The 21,499-nt window shown below is 49.5% G+C and overlaps 2 protein-coding genes, 1 long non-coding RNA gene and 1 pseudogene across 6 annotated transcripts in view; 3 read left to right on the top strand and 1 right to left on the bottom strand.

Moving 5' to 3' along the window:
• Window positions 1-8,435, bottom strand: part of LOC135322511 (uncharacterized) — a 39,742-nt gene extending 31,307 nt beyond the window's left edge. Inside the window, exon 1 of one of the 4 annotated variants that reach the window (XR_010383101.1) lies at window positions 8,180-8,435. This is a non-coding gene — a long non-coding RNA (uncharacterized LOC135322511). The remainder of the gene's footprint in view (window positions 1-8,179) is intronic. The other 3 variants (XR_010383102.1, XR_010383099.1, XR_010383100.1) reach the window with 3 other exon arrangements.
• LOC135322459 (large ribosomal subunit protein uL23-like) lies at window positions 5,719-6,192 on the top strand (annotated as a pseudogene).
• Window positions 7,688-9,906, top strand: LOC135322510 (mitochondrial ribosome and complex I assembly factor AltMIEF1). Its single transcript, XM_064491432.1, has 2 exons — window positions 7,688-7,829; window positions 9,666-9,906. Exon 2 carries the CDS (start codon window positions 9,694-9,696, stop codon window positions 9,904-9,906), a length of 213 nt encoding a protein of 70 aa, XP_064347502.1. The 5' UTR covers window positions 7,688-7,829; window positions 9,666-9,693.
• Window positions 9,907-14,704: 4,798 nt separating this feature from the next.
• MIEF1 (mitochondrial elongation factor 1) lies at window positions 14,705-21,499 on the top strand. The gene is made up of 4 exons (XM_010983555.3): window positions 14,705-14,848; window positions 16,000-16,177; window positions 16,382-16,644; window positions 17,182-21,499. The coding sequence occupies exons 1-4, from the start codon at window positions 14,705-14,707 to the stop codon at window positions 17,986-17,988; spliced, it is 1,392 nt and encodes a 463-aa protein (XP_010981857.2). The 3' UTR covers window positions 17,989-21,499.

The raw sequence follows: 21,499 nt of genomic DNA, 5'->3' as shown, positions 1-21,499 counted from the left end.
AGCCCCTAAGGTATCAAGGTCACCAAGGAGCCAAACAGAACTCAGCTTCCCCTGCTCTGTAATTTCCATCCATTGATGACATTTCATCTTCCCAGCCTCAACAGCTGGAAATCCAGGAGTCATCCTTGAACTCTCCCTAATAGCAATGCACAACCAAAAGCATTCTGACTCATCTAATGGGAACTTCCCTCTGTGAGTTTGTATGCATGATCTCTCCGCCCAGAACCTTCTGCTGCCATTTTGCACCTAACTTGCTCACTCTTTCAGGCTCCACTCCATTGTCAGGTTCTCCACACCTGGGTGAGGAGCTGATCCTCTGGGCTCCCATTACACCTGAATGTCTCCAGCGTTGCCCTTTCCACGTGGTCTTCGAGTTGTCTGCTTTTGCGTTTGTCTCCGAAAAGTCCCTGGCACAACTCAATTGCTGTCTGTGGAATGAATGACTAAACAACAGAACATCACTCCAAAGTGGAGGTGTCAGGATTTGAACCCGGGGCTGTCTAACATGCTACTTCCCTGACACCCTGCTCCCTGGTCACGCCACTCTGCCATCCCAAGGGCCAGGGTTCTGTCTCATACAACCCACCTGCCCACCTGAGGGCGGTAGGTATTCTATGGTCCAAACGTCCTCCTCCATAGGGCCTCACCCACAAGACCGGCTGCCCCCCAGTCATCCACCCAGCCTGCCCAGACTCGCCACTTCTTCTGACTGTCACACTGGATCAGTCTCCATGGTGTAATTAGGACCTCCGGCCCATCCTGCCAGGCTGCCTTTCTGAAGACCCAGCATGCTTCACACCAGGCCCCTGTTAGGATGCTCTGCCTTCTAGAGGATCACATGGGACAAAGCCAGGCCCTCATCCACGTGACTGTCCACCAAGGAGACAAAAATAACAGGCATCTCTGTTCCTTGATCTGCCCTGCCCTTGAGTTCCTTGTCCTTCCAGTAAAGGGACTTCTAGACTTCCCACCATTTGGTTCTACAAAAGCTGATCAAGGCCTAGGGCACAGGTTGGCAATGGGAGGAAGAAGACACGACACTCTTGAGATTTGTAGGAGGCAGAAAATGTCCTAATTCAGCTGTTGCAATGTGACCACTTCCTGAGGCAGAAGGCTCCCAGAGGGGTGCTTAATTCTATAAAAGAGTCCTCCCCGATCTCTAGCACTGAAAGCAACCTGACTAGCACGCTTAGGAGGCAGTCTCGTTTTTGCAAATCTCATGCAGCTCTCAGGAAGCACCTCTGCTAATGCAGTCAGGTTCGCGACCCCACTCCATGACATCTCGTCCTCTGGTCTGACACTGGCTGGTCCCACCACCAAGTCCATCCCACTACTTGCCTCTCATTTCAGTCCTCCACTCAATTACTGACTGACCACTGTGTGACAGGCCTTGAGGAAGATACAGAAATGGACAAGACACATTTTCTGCCTTCTAGGAGCTCAAAGTTAACTGGGAGTAGACCAAGGCTTCCAGACCTCAGCACTCCCGACATTGTGAGCCCGATGATTCTTTGTGGAGGGTTGTCCTGTGCACTGCAGGGGGTTTAGCAGCATCCCTGGCCTCTATCCAAGAATCCACTCCCTGAGGTGTGACAGCCAAATGTGTTTCCAGACATTGTGAAATGTCCCAGGTTAAGGACCACCAGACACAACCTTTGAGCATCTGCTGCGTACATGCCAGGCAATTTGCATATATCCTCCTGGAATCTGAATGCTATTTGGGGGGTGAGGTGTGCTCCTCCCACTTTCCAGCCTGTGAGATCAGAGGTGGGGAGCCTAGGATTTAGGGAGATTAAGGGTATAAATTGCTCAAAAGCACGCAGCTCCCAGCTGAGATTTAGGACCCAGGCTCCACCAGCCTGCTCATGGTGCTGCACTGCCCCCTGGTGGGAGCAGGAGGCATGTCCATGAACTCGCAGGGCCGGCTTCCCTTCTTTCCTTCCTCTTTCTTCCTTCTCCCTGGACGCCACCCAGGATATGAGGCAGATTCTACAGAGGCCACAAAATGGAAAAGCAAATGTCTAAAAATTAGAATCGTGGAAAACTATAAATATAAAAGAAAACCAGTCCTAGAAAATAACACAAAATGATGCAGGTGATGCTGGGGGAATGTCCAAGTGCTGAAGGCATCAGAGGGAAGGACTGTGTCCCCTTCTCCCCTTTTATAGAGGAAGTGAAGTTTCCGGAACTTGCACAGGAGGTGCTGGAGCTCTGAGGAGGAACACTGTGGAGGACACCTCTGGAGCATCTGTCTTGTCTACATGGTGGGGCTGAGCCCCACCAGCACTCTGCCCGGGGCCTGGCAGCGGTCACGACATCCTCGCTGAATTGTCCTGACACCAGGCTGACATAGTAACTCACCCTTCCTTGGGCCCTGGTCTGCCAGGCCTCTAACCTGTGTGAGTAATAGTAATAGTAGGCGTTGATATCTGCCCCACCGCTGTGGCCCCAAACAGTCGGGCCCCAAGGACCCCTGCACCCTGGCAGATCAGGGCAGCTGCCCTGCTTGGTCGGGGCTCGCCCACCCCCCTCCACCTCACTGAGGATGGAGGCCCACCTGCTGCTGTGTCAACAGGAGGCTTTGCCAGCGGTGTCACCAGCACCTTAGAAGTCACTGAGCACAGTCTGGGGACAGTTCTGGGTTTTGCCTCACTGATCCGATAAGAGGGGCCTCCTGCCTGCTTCCTGTTGTCTGCTCTTCTGGCCGGTAGACATTTCCTTCTGACTATCTGATGTGAGGACGGCATGAGAATGGCTTTCCCATCATGAGCCGTATTTGGAAAGGGTTCCTCCCATTCTTGAGCGACTGCTCTGGGCAGGACACTGGACTCAGTCTTCTGGTCTTCTCCTAAGTCCTACAACTCTCAGAGGTGCACAGGTGGGAAGTGGAGGAGCTGGGGTCTGGGCTCTGAGCCCACACATCTCGGGGACCCCAGCCCCCTACTCCTGCTGTCTGCCAAAGAGAAGTATTCAGTGAACAAGCTTACGTTCCTTCACCCATTTCAGCACCATCTGGCACAACGTGGGCAGCAAAGACTTCTCAGGACATTAGGGGAAGCTCACTCCTGTCCAGGGATATCAGGTTTTAGTCTGGTGAACACAGGATCAATGATATCTGAAGACAGCAAACCCCATTAGGAGGGAGTTGGCTCTCTGAGAGTGACTTCCAGGTCCCTGGCCGCTCACACCCCGTGTTCTGTTACAGCCAACTCCTCCATCAGCCCAGGGAATCAGAGCGTCTGCACCTTCACTCCACCCTGGGTCCCCCTGGGAGGGGTGCAGAGGGTTGGTGGGCTGGACTGAGCCCTCTGTCTTATCATCCAGTAGCAATTTCCCTCCAATTCAGAGCAACAAGCATTTACAGAGGGTCTAATTTTATGAGGCATCTTACCAGGCAATGTAAGGGAATGGCTGGAAAGACTCAGGCCTTAGGGTTCTCACTCTCTGCCTTCTTCAGGAAGCCTGGGGCCACCCTGTGCTGCTCCTCCCACAGGTAAATAGGCACCTGGCCCACAGACTCACTCTCCCTGCAGTCCGCTCTGTGACATCACTGCACCAAAGGCTTACTCTCGCTGGCATTTTCAACTTCTTTCCTCTACTGGCTCCTTCCCTCCCCTCCTTGAGGCTAGAACAAGTACTAGCCAGGCCCCAACCCAGCCCAGCCCAGCCCAGCCCAACCCAACTCAACCCAACCCAACCCAATCTGCTTTCATTGCCCCCTAACTGTCCTCTTATCTTGCTCTGTCCTTTCTCAGCAAAATCACTGTCTCTCTATTTCCATTTACTCTTTAGCCCCTGGACCTCTGCCCCCACCTCTCACTGAACCAGCCAGCAGAGAGCAGCTCCTAATCTGAGAGGGATGATGTGGACTTTCTGGGGCACTGGCCTCTGTGACCACACCCTCCTCCCCGCAAGCCTCTGGGTCATTCCTGTCTTCTGACTGGTCTTCTCCAGCATCCTCTGCTTCCTCAGCCTTTGATGTTGGAGTCCCCAGGGCTCCCCCTCCTTGTCCTTTTCCTCCACGCTTGTCCGGATGACTTTATCTAGCTTGTGGATGGTTTGGAGCTCCAGACTTGAGTTCAGATCCTAGTCCAGCTTTTTCTGGCTCTTCAAGATCCCATCTCCTTGGGTGTAACTGGGACAATGACAGTCTCATCCTCGCAGGACGCTGACGGAGGGTGGGGGCTGGCACACAGGGAAACCTCAGTAACTGTTCATTCTTACTGTCCACTGGTGACTCCCTTGAGGGATAGCCCTCTGGGGACTGGTCTCCTGCAGGTCTCAGCCTGCCCAGCCCACCAAACCAGATAGAGGAAGCTTAACATGAGGTGTTTCATGATCAATTTCAAGCAAGCATACATTGCTCATGCAATTGACTGGCATGTCAAATACTTGACAAAATAATAAGTGACTCTAGGTGCCAATCACTGTCTCACAATGCATTCCATTTACAGTTTTGGGTATCGGTATGATTAAATTATGAGGGCAACCCAAATACTGTGGAGAAATGACTCCTCCTCTTGGGAGTCTGCTGTTCTGATGCTCTTCCATTCTCTGGCCAAAAAGGAAGAGGCACAGATCGCTTTTGAATTGATACCTGAGATTTCAGCACCATGGATGCAAGTGGGGGCCAGACGCCGGCCTCCCTGCCCCACCTCCCTTGCTGTGGGAGCCTGGGAGGCAGAGAGGAGCCCTGTGAGTCTGGAAGAAAAGAGAGGCCTCTGAAGAGCAAGAAGAGTTCAAGGAAGCTGATCTGAAGGGTAGACCCCCAAGGGATCTCCTTCCTTCCTTTCTAAAAATAATGTTCTGTAGAACAAGAGGGTCAGGAGAGATATAACAGGTCCCCTGGTCTTCCAGTTGGAAATGTCACCAATTAGATTTATTTGGGTCACAAAATTATTTCTTTAAAGAGCAAAGTAGGACAGCCTGGAAGAATGGCAAGAACACACATTTTTGAGTGAGACAGACCTGGGTTCCACAGTGGGCTTCTCTGCTGCCTGGCTGAGTGTCTCAGAGAAATGCCTGAACCTTTCTCTGTCTCGGTTTTCATCGTCAGGATAATCACGCCGACCAAACAGGGATGCTGGGATTAGACATAATACAACATCTGTAAATTAGTCAGCCCAGGGTCTGGCATACAACAGGTGCTTAATAAAGGCAGCTGTAGGTGCCGGGGCTGTCTCAGAGTGAGTGTTTCTCCCACACCAAGCCAGCCCTGGGGGAATAATGCCTAATATCCCAGATGCCACATGCACTATTGCTCCTAAATCTTAAGCCTCCTCAAGACCCCCATCTGGGCCTCTCCCTTTCCTAGAGGTTCCAGGGGCTCATGGTCTCCCCAGTATTGATGGGGCTCCCTGTCATGGGAAGTCTTCCTGAACCTGAGTGGAGACCTTAGGTCCCTGGCAAACTGCTTCTTTTAGCAATTTGGAAAGCCTGGGAGATGCTCTTGAATGGGCTGGAGCAGGGAGGTAGCAGGGCAATTGCTCAGGTAGGACCTTGAAGCCATGGTGGACCCTTTTCTCTCTCACCCACATGTCAGTAAGTTCTATGGCTCTACCTCCAAATACTTCCTGTATCTGACCACTCCTCTCCTCACTGCCACCTGCCTCATCTGAGCCCCTATTCTTTCTCCCCTGGGGCTTTGCAGCAGGTCAGTCTCCCTGCTTTAGGCCTTGCACCCTTCCATTATTCTCAAGCCAGAATGATCCTGTGAAAATGGAAGTCGAGGACCCTTCTCTTGAAGATGGCACTGAACGTGAAGAAAGCCCCTGTCCTCCCAAAGTTGAAGCCAAAGCAAAGGCTTTGAAGGCCAAAAAGGCAATGCTGACATGCATCCACAGACACACACACAAAAGAAGGTCCACACATCACCTACCTTCCTGAGGACCAAGACGCTGTGGCTCTGAAGGCAGCCCAGATACCCTTGGAAGAGCACCCCCAGGAGAAGCAAGCTTGACCACTATTCCAACATCAAGTTCCCCAGGCTACCGAGTGTGCCATGAAGAAGATAGAAGACAGCAACACACATGTGTTCATCGTAAAGGTCAAGGCCATCAACACTGTATCAGACAGGCTGGGAAGATGCTTTTCTGACATCATGGGGTCTGATGGAGAGGAGAAGGCTTATTATGTTCAACTGGCCCTGACTATGATGCTTTGGGTGGTGTCAACAAAACTGGGATCATCTAAACTGAATCCAGCTGGCTAATTCTAAATATAAATTATTTCATCATAAACAAACCAACTAACAAACAAATGGAAATCAGGTCCCATCACTCCTTGTCTCCAAACCCTCTGGTTGGCTCCTGTCCCACGCAGGTCTCCCCTCCTCTGTCCCTGATAAGGACCCTCTGTCCTGCCTCTTCCCCAGCTCTTGCTTACTCTGTTCCCCTTGCCCTGGCCGCCTCCTGCAGCTCCTAGGACAGCTGTGCCTAAGAGCCCACCTGAGGGCCAACACCTGGAATGACTTTTCCGCAGGTCCTCTCCATGTCCCCTTACCACAGTAATTTTCCTCCCAGTTCTTATGACTTCCTCTTATACCAGCCCCCGTTAGAAGATGAGGACTCGATTCTTCTGTTCTCTGCAATGCCTGTGGCAGTGCTTTGCACATTAGAGACCCAACACAAGGATTTGTGCATGAATAAATGGATGGGTGGGCTACTGCTCTGTAAGTGCCCACCCCTTCCTGCTAGATGCCTTTTAATCCTCACAAAAACTCTGGCTGAGAGGGGTTAGGAAACTTGCCAGAGGGCAGGCAGCTGTCCTGAAGTGGTGGAGCTGGAACTGGAGCCAGCTGGGCCTGATTCCAAAGCCTGTCTGTCCCCTTCTGGGAGAGACTAACATTCCTCAGCTTGACTCTGGGCTGGGCACTGAGGGGAGGGGGCTACGGATTCCATAAGAACATGGCTCTGCACTCAAATCTGCTGAGCGGCAGAAACTAACGGATAAATTAAAAAGCAGTGCCTGGGGTGAGGATATAGTTTAGTGGTAGAGTGCATATTTAGCATGCATGAGGTCCTGGGTTCAATCCTCAGTACCTCTATTAAAAAATAAAAATAAAAATAAATAAACCTAATTATCCCCCCCAAAAAACCAGAGTGTCTAGCAGATAACAGGTACCAATAAACATGTTTTGCTGTTGAACAAGTGAAGCCCTAACGACAGTGTGCAGACATTTCTGTGGGGCCCAAAGGAGACACCTGAGTGTGTTGGATGAGGAGGGGGAAAAGGGGTGGAAAAGACTTCTAGAGGGGACATTTGAGGTGGACCTTGAAAGGTAGGTCTTTGCCAGGAGGCTTGGGGAGAGGGAAGAGCATGAAAAGATGAAAAGAAAGCAATCTGAGAAAATGGAAGAGCTCTGAAAGCCACGATAGGGAATATTATTGGTGTTAAAATTCCCCCAGGGACACCCCCCTCCATGGCTCCAGCCCGAGATCAGCAGACAGTGCAGTGACCCGACCTCCTGACAGGCTACGGGTTTGGCAGCAGGTTAAGGGAACTATCTGGCCGGAGGGCCCCATGTGGCCTCGGCGGGCTGGTCCCTAGGTTACGTCGCATACGGAGGCGTGACTCAGGGCTTCGGGGCGGAGCCGCGTGAGGGGGCGTGGCCTGACTCGCCTCCTGGCCCCGCCCCTAGAGAGGCCTAGGAGGGGAAGACCGGAAGTCCTCCCGCCTCCGCCCGCCTCCAGGCTCCGTTCGGCCCCTCCCCTCAGCTCCGTGCGCGAGGTCGTGTCCCGGAAGTGAAGGGGCCATGTTGGTGGGTGACCCTAGGAGAGGTACCGGGAGAGAGGCGAATCTCGAGAAGTGGTAGCGCGCGCGGTTCGCGGGTGAGTGAGGGGAGTGGGGAGGGCTGGGGTCGGGGGCTCGCCGCTCCTCCTCTCAGGGCCGCCCCGGCACCCCCTACCTGGCCGGCGCCCGAGCTACCGGCTTGGCTGCCAGGGGTCTCGCCCCACCCCGCTCTGGGCTTTCTCCTAAAGGCACGTCCGTGACCCCGCCCCAACCTCCGGAGTCCTCCCGGTTCCCCCGAGCCGGCCTGCACCAGCCTCGAGGTCTCCCCACCCTGGCTCCGTGCGATACCCTCATGGTCGGGGGAGGAGTTGGGGATTCGCCGGGGCCCAGCCGCCCACTTGCCAGTCGACCTTGTAGTAACAGACCTCGCGTGACAGTCGCTTCCTACCTCATAAAGCACTTCTGTTGATTTCAGGATTCATCTCTCCCACTCCGGTAGGCCCTTAGGGGCGAGTGGGACTCTTACACTGTTGAGGAAAAGGGACAGGAACGGTGGCTTACTTAAGCTCGCGCAGCAAGTTAGCAAGGCCAGAGGCTGACGCTAGCCGACTTTGGGTCCAAAGTTCAAACCTTATTACCAGTCAGATACCTCCCCTACTCAGTCTCATTTCTTTATTTCAGAAACAGGTGATTATTTTTTCTACAGGGACATTGTGAGGATTCCCTCTTTCCTTCAACTTAATATTTTAAGCCCCTGTTGTGTGCCAGGTGCTGGGCTGGGGAAAGTTTGGAAAGCACCTAGAAGTGCTCTACACATGGTAAGGCCCTGGCAAATGGTAGCTATCATTACAGAGGCAGTCCGAATTGGGGTCAGGAGTGCACCCCCCTTTACAGCTGTGTGCCCATGGGCAAGTTACTTCTCTCTGGGAGCATCAGTTTCCTCCACTTAAAGTGGGAATACCGATGACCCTAGGACTGTTGATAGAGTGAGATGAGTTGTCACGTGGGACCTGATTAGCCCACGCGTGGTGTACAGGAAACATGCAATAAGTGTTATGAACCCTGACCACTTCATTAGTTCTTTCACTTGAATGTGATAATGGATGACAAAGCACTTTACAAATAGTAACACTGTGTGGTTGTGTAAGGGTTTATTGTTACTGAAGGAAGATGATGACAGTTTATGTGTAACTAAATCTAATACTTACTGAGCACTTAAAAACGAGGGTAGGTAGCATTAACAATAGCTGTCCCTGATAGCCTTCTTAGTAAATTCCAAGTGCTTTTCTAATTGTTTACATACATTAACTCAGTTAATCTTCATACCAGTCATATGGGAAAATAAAATTTCAATTCTCATTTTATAAATGAGCAACTGAGGTGAGCACAGAGAGGTTAAGAAACTTGCCCACGGTGATCAGCTCATAAGTGGTGGTGCCAGGATTCAAGTATGACTGAGAGTCCTTGTCTTCAGCCACTTTAGACCACCCCTTGTGGTGAGGTTCTGTCACAGGTGCCTTACGTGTATTATCACACACAATTCTCAGAATAACCGTATATCGTAAGTGCTATTAGCATATAGTATATAGCGATATATAAATGTCAGTAGCCTTATCTATATTTTACAGCTGAAGACGCTGATGCTCAAGAGAGGTTATGTACTTTGGCCGGAGTCATATGGCAAGTAACTGGCAGAGCCAAAATTCAAGCTCATCAGTCCAGCTTCCAGGCCCTGGACTTTTAGCATAACCTGCAGTTTCCCAGAAGCAGGAGTCAGTAGTCTGGTGTCTAGTCCCGGCCCTGCCACTAAGTTATAGTGCGACCTTGGGGGTCTCTGAGACCTAAATTACTAACTATGGAATTAAATAGTTTCTAAATTAATTTCTATCATTAATTCTGATTCTAGGCTTCTGTTTCTTCCCTTCTGCTTATAGCTTGACGCCAAACCTCTGTCAGTCCCCCATGGCCTCATGGAGCCGAGAGGCGGTGCTGAGTCTCTACCGGGCTCTGCTGCGCCAGGGCCGAGAGCTTCGCTACACTGATCGAGACTTCTACCTTGCCTCCATCCGCCGTGAGTTCCGGAAGAATCAGAAGCTAGAGGATCCTGAGGCCCGGGAGAGGCAGCTGGAAAAGGGCCTGGTCTTCCTCCGCAGCAAACTGGGAGGGATTATTTAGGATCCTCTCCTTTCCCCCTGCCATCCTAATTCCAAGGGAGAGAGGACAAAGGTGCCTTCCATAGACACGCCTGCCTCTCTCCCACCTCCACCTCACAGATGCAGTAAGAAGCCTCAGGTACGTAGGCTCTTGTTCCTGTAGGTTTCAGTTTTTTCTAATGCAGGGGGCCAGGAGAAGGAGAACCTTTCATTTTAGTGACCGAAGTCCTTTAGTCATAAATCAATAGAGGTGATACAAACATATTAACAGAAGTATGTTCCCTTATTGAGAAAAAATAGGCACTGAGTTTCAAGCCCCATCAGGATACCATTTTGTTTCTTAGAACATTTTATGTATGAATATGCTAGAAAAGACATTGGTTAGAACTAATAGAGCTCAGTTTCAGGCTGGCTTATTCTTCCATGGAGTCATTTATCTTGTGGGTGAGATCATGTTCCCCTAAACCTAACTAGATTCTGTTAGAAAAGTCTATAAAGCAAGCACAGTGCACAGACCTCCGAGGGCGGTGCCTGGGTTCACGTCCTGGCACTGCTCCCAGCAAGTGTGGGATCTAGGGCAGATCACTAAACCTGCCTGGGTCTCTGTTTCCTCATTTGTAAAATGATAATAGTACTACCTCTTCAGCTTATTTCAAGAATTTAATGAGATGGTGCACACAGAGTACTTGGAACGGTTCTTGGCAAGTGATACGTCAGCTCTTTTTACTACTTCCTATGCCACTGTTATCAAGAAGTCCCACCATAAGCTAATGGTTGTATTTAATTCAGCAACTTTTCCCAGAGGGCCGCCTGTGGCCCTGGCGTTCTGGTAGGCTCTGAGATAGAGATGAGTGATGTGGTCCATCAGGAGCCTCGGGCTAACGTAGAGGTCATCGGGAAGTAATGCCAGCGAGTGGCTCTGTACTAGAGGGTGAGTAAAGAGCTTGGAGATGAGGACATAACGCTTCCCTGGGGGAGGGATGGTGATGGAGGCATCACAGGTGGCTATGGAAAAGAGGACATTTGAGGTCTACCTCAAATGAGAAATAGAAGCTTGCCAGGCAGATGGGTAAGAATAAGCAAGTGTGGAGGTGAAAACCACATTTTGTGGTCAGGAAACTTGAGTCTGGAGTGACTCAAGTGGTGCACCTGTGAGGCAAGTGGCTGGAGCTGAGTCTTGTCCAGGTCTAGAAGGACAGTGAATCCCCTGTTGAGGAGGTTGTGATACCTGATGGCAGGGGACCATCACAGCTCTGTAAGCGGGGGAAAGGCGTGGATGAGGAATCATGGCAGCAGGGAGAATAAATTGGTGAGAGATACTGGAGGCCGCGAATCTGACCAGATGAGATGGAGGGACTGAGGTGGTTGGAGGCTGCGCGTCAGTGCACTGCGTACAGCGGTGGGACTTGAGTGGAAGCTAACTGAGGCAGGAGTTGGAGAGGGAAGAATGAAGGGTTACTGTGAGGGCTGAAGTTGCCAGCTGGGCGGAGGGTGCTGTTTTTAATAGGGAAAGCAGGAGGAGGAGCCTTAGGTAATAATGGCTTTTGGTTCTCCTCAGCGACTCGGGTTGATTGGCAGACTGGCCTTTGGGAGGAAAGGGCCAGGCGCGTGGTACGCACTCAGTATGTGTTAGCTCTTCTCGTGTGTACTCAAGCCAGATAATGTTTAAGTCGTATGACTTTTTCAAGTGAAACCACTTGGAATTTCCCTAATTCTGTGTTGTCATCCTAGGAAGCTGCAGGGCCTCCATCACTCATCATCCCCACTATATTGGGTGATGAGTATTTCTACTCCCGTTTCTGTAACCAGGGAGACAGGTTAAATAACTTGTCTGAAATGTTAGCAGAGTTCACATTCTCCATCCTCAGCCCTGCCCAGCCGGTTTGTGTTCCTCCTGCCCCTCTTTCTTTTTTTTTTTTTTTTAATATTTTACCCATTTGTAAGTGTACAGTTCAGTAGTATGTAAGCATTGTGTAACATTGTGTAGCGTAGCATTGTGTAACAGATCTTCAGAACTTTTTCATCTTGTGAAATTGATACTACACCCAGTAAACAACGGGGCTCCTCCTTAACTGCACTGAGGAGCCGGGCCCCTCTCCTTGCCTGGTGGAGTCCTGTCTCCAGTAGGCTCTGGGCTAGTGCAGCAGAGGCTGCATGGAGGAGACACTGTGGATAAGTAGTTTCACCTGGGACCGACTGAGTTCCGCTCTAGAACATGAACTTCAGTCTCCCCGTGGGAGCTTGTGGATACTCCTCTTCCAGGTCACCAGGTCTTTGACATCTGGTCAAACCTGGTCCTTGGTTGGGGTGGGCAGTATATTGCACAAAAGTAGGAAAAGCCTTTTCCCAAGCCCACTCAACTTAATAGTTTTGGTCTCAAGCCCAGGAGAGCATCAGTGGGAGTTTCAGAGGCCATTCCTGGCTCCGTCTCAGAAGATAAAGTGTAACTCACAGGACAATCTGGATTGCTGGCTGCCTTCTGGAAGTTGACCTTTTGTCCTGTGGATGGAAATCTTAAAAGACTTAATGATAGCCCACATTTGTAGAGTCCTTTTACAGTTTATAAAGTGTTCACATGCAGTATTTCAGTAGATGAGTTTTCCTCACTACAGCCCTATGATTTAGGCCATGTAGGCATCATTATCCCCTTTAGCTGAGGGGTTAAGTAACCCATTTGAGGTCACCCAGCTAATTAGTCAGGGCTGAAAGGCAAGTACTCCGTCTCAAGGTTTCCAACTCTAAAACCCAGGCTCTTTTCTTTTACGCCACCTCACCGTCTCATTCTCACCAGTCAGCAGATGGGCCAAGGACTAAATGGCCCAGAGAGTCTCCTTCTGGCTTCTGCTTGGAGGGAGGATGTTCTGCAGAATCACATCCAAGGATCATTTAGAGGGTGGTTCTTCCACCCCCATCCAGTGGTTCTCCCTGTTGTAAATACATCTGTAAAAGTTCTTTTGTTTCCTTGCTATGTGTGGGGAACTGTGTAACGTTCAACTTTGTCCTGATTGGATCACTGCCTCCGGTGAGTTTATATCTGGTCTCTGTCTCGGTGGCCACTGGAGGGAGTTCTTGCCTGTCTCCACCTGCCAACACAAAGTTTAACTCTTCTCCATGGCCTTGCTTGCTCTGTGCATTTGAAGTGTGGGTATATTTAATGTGGCCAAGTTATGTCCCTAAACCTGAAGCTCCTATTAACTGTAAAAGATGGAGAAAAGAAAAGTGCCACCATGGTTGTGAACTTTAGGTATGGAAAAAATAATTTGGGACTTGACAGTGACTCTTAATTAACTCAATTGCTGGAATAAGTAGTCAGAAGTAGTTCTTTCTTTGGCGGGGAGGGTGTAGCTCAGTGGTAGAGCACATGCTTAGCGTGCACGAGGTCCTGGGTTCAATTCCCGGTACCTCAAATGAAAGTAAACAAACAAACCTAATCCCCATTCCCCCCCAAAATATTTCTTTCTTTCTTGTTGAGAGGGGAGGAATACGCAAGGGGCACGAGATAAGAAACTAGCAATACCCAATTGTAAGGGTGTTACAGAGCACATTACTTCACACTGGAAGATGCACAGTGATCTTGTCTCTTTCTTTCCTCCCCTTCCGGAAGTGCTGGGTCTGCTGGTGAGTGGGAAACAGCTGTGTATCTCCCTGTGTAGTGCCTGGTGTACAGGACACGGGAGGTGGAGGAGAGTCACAGTGTTACGAGCAGTGTTCAGATCTGAGCCACTCTGCCATCCTTCATCTGGGTCGGGCCCAGGGTTCTAGCTCCCTGGGAAATGGGCTTACTTGGGGACTCGGGGAATTTCAGTCAGGATGTCTCCACTGTTGCTGGGGAGCAAGTGTGTGCTTGCCTCCCTTGAGCACAGGACGGGAGGCCAGCCTCTTCTGCCTTGTGCCCATGGACTCCTTTTAGAGGAATACATTTTTAGTTCATTTTCAAGTGCACTTGAGCAGGTGGACTTTTTGTTTTCCAGTTAACAGCTGAGTCTGCAGTGACCGCTGTGTTTATTCTGTCTCATAGTCCCAGCCTCACCTGAGTTTCTTGTAGTTTCCTGCACACTTTCTCCAAGAAGCAGCATTTGTCAAATGGGACCATCAGCAGAGAGTTCTTTTCTCCTTTGGACCTTTCTCACACATGGACTTGTAGTTACGTCTCCATGTGCAGAGTATTTGTTGTTGTTATTATTATTTACTTATTTATTTATTTTTTGCAGAAAGTAGATAGAATGGGGAGTTTGATCTGGTAAGGGCAAACATGATGCAGTAGAAAAAGCATACTGGGAGTTGGGAGTCCTGAGTTTCGCAGATGGCTCCGTCATTCCTTTTCTCCGGAACCTCTGGCAGTCACCTCCCTGTGTGTGAAAGGATGGGGTCGGAGTAGGTGATCCTCCTGTAATTAAATTAGACCTTCCCAGATCTAACTTTGTGCAAGCAATGGCCAAAGGATCAAAACCTGATCTGCACTGTGAGGTTGGGAAGGGGTACAGAGGGTTATGTTATGTGGGGGGTACTTCACTCTAATCCAGGAAGGGGCTGACAATGAGCTTAATGCTCTCTGTAATCTCAATAGATTGGTGGGGAGGTTTCCCATAAGTAGCAGGATTGGTTCTCCCCCTTGAATCCAGATACATCAAGCAACACGGTACCTCCCCCGACCCTAGAGCATGGAGTGAGTGTTAAGGGCAGGAGGATTTGGGTTACTGGAACTCACAGAGTACCCTGAACTTGTTGGGGACTGGCCTGATGGGGGAGGGACGAGGAGGGATGGTTCTTGAGGTCCCAGGTGCTGATGGCTGTGTTCTGCCTTCACCCCCAGGTGAGCAATGGCAGGCGCTGGTGAGCGCAAAAGCAAGAAGGATGACAACGGCATCGGCACAGCCATTGACTTTGTGCTCTCCAATGCCCGGCTGGTGCTGGGGGTGGGCGGGGCGGCCATGCTGGGCATCGCCACGCTGGCGGTTAAGCGGGTAAGTGCCCTCAGCCAGGGCCAGGGGTTGGAGAGGTAGTAAGGCTGCTAGGTGGAGCCGACCAAGAATAAGACTGACATTGCTAATGGGAATGTAACTTGGTAATCTGGCATTATTAGATGAGACCTTAAGAGAATTCAGTAAATCTACTTCTAGGGCTCTGCCCTAAAGAAATTGTTGGCGATACAAATAAAGGTGTTTATCCCAGCAAGTGAAAAATGGCAAATAACCAAAATATTCTTCCTTGACTACCTTATTTAAAATATCTAAAGGTTAACCATTATATATAAAAGTAGATAAAAAACAAATATCTTCTGTATAACACAGGGAACTATATTCAATATCTTGTAATAACCTTTAATGAAAATGAATATGAAAACAAATATATCTATATATATTTGCATGTGTGGAACATTATGCCGTACATCAGAAGTTGACACATTGTAACTGACTATACTTCAATTAAAAATAAATATATATATTATATAATGAAAAAAAACTAGCAACACCCCCATCACACGTATACTTCCTGTTTCCCTTTCTTACTTTTCTTAACGTCTCTATCTGCAAACTTTAACTTGTTTATTGCGTGTTGCCTGTATCCCTCAGGTAGACTGAAAATTCCATGGGGGCAGGGATTGGGTCTCTTTGGTTTACTACTTTATTCTGTTCACTTAGAACAATGCCTGGCACATAGTAGCCATTCAGTTATGTATTTGTTAAGTAAAGGAATCAGTGTTCAACATATGGCACATTCATAAGGTACAATGTTGTATAATCAGAAATTGTACCATAATGTTCTACACCGATTCATTTTTAGTGATGTGGGAGGGTGATAAAGATGATTAATGAAAAAAATCAGTTTTCAAAATTATATATTAGAGGAGAATCCTAGTTGTATAAACATATTTCCAGAAAGAAATATACCAAAATATTAATAGTTTCTCTGGGTTGTGACATTACGGATAAATCTGTTTCTTAATTATTTATATCATTTAATATTTCCTGAGATTGTGTAGAGCTAAGTATTCCATAATCTAGAATAAAACAAAATTACTGAAAAATAGTAGTTGAACTCATTAAGGCTAAGCTGTGGGAAGGAGGGAAACAGGAAAGAAGGTACATGTGCTGGGTGGTGCCTGCTGTTTCAGATGTACGACAGGGCCATCAGCGCCCCGACCAGCCCCACCCGCCTGAGCCACGCAGGGAAAAGGAGCTGGGAAGAACCAAACTGGATGGGCTCCCCACGGTTACTCAACAAGGACATGAAGACAGGCCTGAGCAGGTCCCTACAGACCCTTCCCACAGACCCCACGGCCTTTGACACAGGTAAGGAAGGCTCATGCCCCTTCTGGGACTTCCTCCAGGCTCTCTGTGCTACTCCTGTATTCAGCATTTCTCAAGGATATGAGTGCCAGGCACTGCGTGGGCACTTGCCTTTTGTGCCCAGCCCCGCCCCTCGCTGGGGCTGCGGCTCTGTGGACTGAGCAAGCCCGGGAAGAGCTCATGTGCCTCTCTCTCTTGCCTTGGCAGATACATTCTGCCCACCCCGGCCCAAGCCATTGGCCAGGAAGGGCCAGGTAGACTTGAAGAAGTCACGACTCCGCATGTCCCTGCAGGAGAAACTTCTTACTTATTACCGGAACCGGGCAGCCATCCCCGCTGGCGAGCAGGCTCGGGCCAAGCAAGCTGCTGTGGACATATGTGCCGAGCTCCGGAGCTTCCTGCGGGCCAAGTTGCCTGACATGCCACTTCGGGACATGTACCTGAGTGGTAGCCTCTGTGATGACCTGCAGGTAACAAGGGGGTTCTCAGGAAGGGTGGGGGTGGGTACCGACCAGGATGCTTCTCAATAGTGCTACTGGTTCAGAAGATCAGGTTCCACACTTGCCAGAAAGAGTAGTCTCAGTGCTCCTGAGTTTTGCACACTGGGGTAGCATTGGGAGATCCCTGCCTTGAGTCTTCTTTAACCCTTTCTTGTTTTTTAGTCATACAGCTTCTAGGAAGCCGTAAGAGGCCACCTTCCTGTTTTCTTGTCCCCATCTCTCCTTTCTGGTTTTCCCTCTTCTGGGGTCTTCAGGGCATGGGGGTGTCATGTGTACTTGTGTGTCCAGAGACAGTATGGCTGTGGAATGAACACGGGCTCTAGTGTCCGCAGACCTGGGTGTAAATCTTCCCTCTGTGGACTGATACGGTGACAGGAAAGGATTCTTAGTTTCCTTTATTGTTGGGGGAATATAAGATGGTGGGACCTGTGTTTGGGGAAGCTTGTCTCTTGAGCAGATTAAATCCCTTTTAAAATTTTTAAACCTTTTAAATTCTGCTCTCAACAGGTGGTGACAGCTGACCACATCCAACTCATTGTGCCCCTTGTGCTGGAGCAGAACCTGTGGTCATGTATCCCTGGGGAGGACACCATCATGAATGTCCCTGGTTTCTTCCTAGTTCGCCGTGAGAACCCAGAGTATTTTCCTCGTGGTAGCAGTTACTGGGACCGCTGTGTCGTGGGGGGCTACCTCTCCCCGAAGATAGTGGCAGACACGTTTGAGAAGGTAGTGGCTGGCTCCATCAATTGGCCGGCCATAGGGTCCCTCTTGGACTATGTGATCCGACCGGCACCACCCCCAGAGGCTCTGACTCTGGAAGTGCAGTATGAGCGTGACAAGCATCTCATCATTGACTTCCTGCCATCAGTGACCCTTGGTGACACTGTCTTGGTGGCCAGACCCCACCGGCTAGCCCAGTATGACAACCTGTGGCGGCTGAGCCTGCGTCCTGCTGAGACGGCACGCCTGCGGGCTTTGGACCAGGCCGACTTGGGCTGCCGCTCTCTGTGCCTCAAGATCCTCAAGGCCATATGCAAGTCCACTCCGGCTCTGGGCCACCTCACTGCCAGCCAGCTCACCAACGTCATCCTCCACTTGGCCCAGGAGGAGGCCGACTGGTCTCCAGATGTGCTGGCCGACCGGTTCCTGCAGGCCTTGAGGGGCCTCATCAGCTACTTAGAGGCTGGAGTTCTGCCTAGTGCCCTGAACCCCAAGGTGAACTTATTTGCAGAGCTCACCCCTGAAGAAATAGACGAAATGGGATACACTCTCTATTGCTCACTGTCTGAGCCGGAGGTGCTGCTGCAGACGTAGGGCAGGTGAAGGCCAAAGTAGGTGTCCAGTGGTCAGGCCCTGGATTCTCTGTTAGAAACACTTGGCTACATAGTTGGTGCCTCACAGGGTCCCTAGGTGCCTCCTGCCTTGCTGGTTATTGCCCTGGTCACTTCATGCTGATTAGAATGACACCTCTGTCTCCTCTTTTCTCACTAACCCTTTCTATTTTTGTTACCAAACACTGTGCTCCCTACTCCTCCCCTCCCCCAGCTCCAGGCCAATTTTTCTTGAATGAATTGAGAAGGTGGAGCACTGGCCTGAGCTGTTGAGACCACTTGGTGTTTGCATTCTGGCCCAGGTGTGCTGCGTCTGCCCTGCCCTGTGGCCTGCCCCGTGGCCTGCCCCTTGTCCACGTCTTCTCCGTCTTTTCCTCCTGTTCATCCCTTCAGTTTTGCTCTTTTCCCTGGAGCACATCTGCCTGATCGAGATGTTGCCTTTTAGTTGAATGTCACTGAAGTTATGATTGCATGTCTCAAACTGAACTCTGCAAAGAGTACTCAGACAGTATTTAGGGTTTCTGGGGGTAAAGCTGGTGGAAAAGCTGGCCTTTGACCCAGGTTCCTGGAGAAGAAGCCCATTCCCCCCACCTCTTGACCGACTTACATCTGTAAGTGCTGAGGTCTCTCGTGGGAACACGTCCTTGACCCACACAGGAGGGAGGACTCGAGATAAATTGGATGCAGAGTTTTGCAGAGATTGTGTTTCTTAGTGGCCATCAGTAAGAGTGCAGGGTAGGGGAAACCGGAAGTGGTGGAGAGGGTCTGTGTGCCTGGTGTGTGCACCTCATCCATGGCTGGTCTAGACCAGCACCACTGTGTGCAGGAGTCAGACGGGGACGGGGAGGGACGAGGCTGTTGTTGGCCCCCTTCCTTGCCTTATTGCCAATTAGGACAAGGCCTTCAGGGACAGTCTTAGTAGTGCTAGAGGTTGACAGGCAGCTGAATGTCAGCTGGAAGATCCAGTCACAAGTTGGGGCCCAGTGACCGTGTTTCTCCCCCATCAGGCCCTGCCTTTCTAGGATGTTGCCTTAGAGCAGGAATAGGCCCAATAGCCAGCCCTTCATTCCCCAGTGTCTGCCACAGGAACGTGAGGGGGCGCTCACTGAACTCTCTAGGCACCTACAGAGGCCAGAGGCCAGAGGCAGGCAGACACACACAGACCTCTTCCCGCTGTCCTGTCTCTCACCCAGCACCTGGGGAGACCGGTGCTACCTAGGAAGAGAACACGTGGATAAAACACAGACGAGAGGGAGGTGGGTACTTCCTACCTTCCTTGTTTCCCGCTGCTAAAATTGCACTATTTATTGCAATGTAAAAAGTATCCTGAGCGTGGGGAGGAATATTTAATACACAATGTCAGTGCACCTTCTTGTTTTGTGGTTTTTTCCTGTTTGTGGCAAGAGGCTGATGATAATTCTGTTTCTGATCCGCCCATCCAGTATTTTGTTCTCCCGTCAAGTCTTAACTACTTTTATTCTTACTACCTCTCCATCATCGAGATTCTGGTGAAGCTCTCTGCAGCTGTCTCATTCCTTCCCAGTGAGAGTGACATGAAATGACTCTTTAAATAGCATTGAAACCTCAGCTACCCTTTGGATTTAGGGTAGAGATTCCTGTCCCCTCTTTTGTTACGGTTTAGGAGGTTGAGAACCAGGGGTAACCTTGGTTATATTTGGAAATCTTCCTGCCTCTTCTCTCATGTACATGCAGAGTTTCCCTAAAATGGTTCAGTTGTTTCATTTGTATAAAGACATTGCAGGAGGATGAAAAATATAAAGCCCAGAACCCTGAGAGAGCTTCTCCATCCTGGCTGTTCATCAGAATCACAGTGGAGTTTAAAACCATCCCTATGCCCGAGTGCTGCCCTGGGTGGGTGATGTAGAGGGTATGGGGCGGGGCCTGGCATTGCTGGTTCTGATGCACCCATCTGATGTCTATTAGAAGGAAGGGAGCAGGGGGGGCTGAAAGTTGCAAAAGCATGAGTTATTCTTCACTGATAAAAAATTTGGTTTTCCCAGTGTAAATATTATAAAACCTATAATTTCCCCAAGCTGATATCAGACAAAATTCCATATAAAACATAAGAAGGAGAGCTCAAAAAAGAAAAGATTTTAAAGACCAAATCCCAAATTATCAAAGCCAAGTGTAATTGTGATTTGAGTTTATCTCCTCTTTTTCTAAAGAGCATCTTTCTAAGGGCAGCTCTGTCTCTTACCTATGTTTCACAAAACCAAAAACCCTAACTTCACCATTTCCATAAGCAAGAATCTCTTAGAAGTCCTCAGAACTAAAAGCAGTGGGAATTCTTGGCCCTGGTCCTGGTGATTTTGCTCACCAGGGTTTGCTGAGTGAGATGGGGTGAGTCTCATCAAAACTTAGACAACAGTTAAGTGCTTTGAGATTCTTGGATAGAGGAAGGAACATCGCCTGCCTGATTTTAGTCTCTGGAGAAAGATTTAGGGCCTTTCCCCGCCTTTCAGCCTGCCTTTTCAGTAACTCCCACTTTTGCGTGAAGTAAGAGTATCTGCTCCTGCTTTTCCATCTGGAAATTTTTTTTGCACCATCTAGGTTAGCAAACCACATAGTTAGCTTAATGCTTACATAAATGCTCATCATCTTAAGTGTATTTTGGTTTTCCCTGTTGCCCCTTCGTAAAACATGAGTTCAGGACAGCAGTATTTTTCTTTATACACTTGGTTGTGACTTTTTTTTTTTCAAATAAATAATCGAAACTCATGTTTGGAAAACCTGTGTTGTGAGGCCTATTACCTTTCCTCCTGGGCTCAACCCCTGGTGGTTCTCCTGGTCACACTCCAGATTAGCTGACTTTTGCTCCCTAGTACTCCACTCAAGTTGAGACCTCAAATGGTTTTGATGTGGAATCAGCTTTGGGATCTAAAGGCCCTGGAGAGGCCCCAGGAGGGTTGTGTGAGTAGGGATCCCTGCATGTGTCCAGAATCTCTGCCAGCTACATCTTCTCTGAGACTATGACCCTGGCTGAGAACCTCTGCTCTCACAGGATTTGTTAGAAATCTGCCCTTTGTGCTGAAGCTCAAGGCCAAAGAGAATGGCAAGATACACTTAGGACTAGAGCTGTGAGGCTGTAGCCTTTTTAGATACTTCTCATCCTAAGTGGCCAAAATACCACAGATGGGTTCTGGGTTAACTGCATACAGTGTGTTATTTACCTCTTCATTTTGATCACCTCATACCCTATATTCTTGGTTGCTGAGGCCAAGTCCACAACCTGCCTTTGTCACTTGCCTGCCCGTCAATGAGCAGTTGATGTGTTTAGCTGACAGATTTGGAATCAGTCTCCAGTCTTTCTGTCCTGTCTTGGCTAGGTCCACTTAGAAGCAGCTTAGTCCTGAGACCTAGAAAACTACTGTCCTTTTTCTCCTTGAGGGAGGAAATAAAGCTGGGGAACATGTTGTCCTTCCACAGCATGGCTAGAAGAAAATAAAAGTCTCCTTTCCAACTCCTTTCCAAAA

This window comes from Camelus dromedarius, chromosome 11 (genome assembly GCF_036321535.1).
Source record: "Camelus dromedarius isolate mCamDro1 chromosome 11, mCamDro1.pat, whole genome shotgun sequence".
NCBI lineage: Eukaryota > Metazoa > Chordata > Mammalia > Artiodactyla > Camelidae > Camelus > Camelus dromedarius.
Note: the sequence above shows the minus strand (reverse complement) of the source record. Positions and strands in the feature narration are given on the sequence as shown.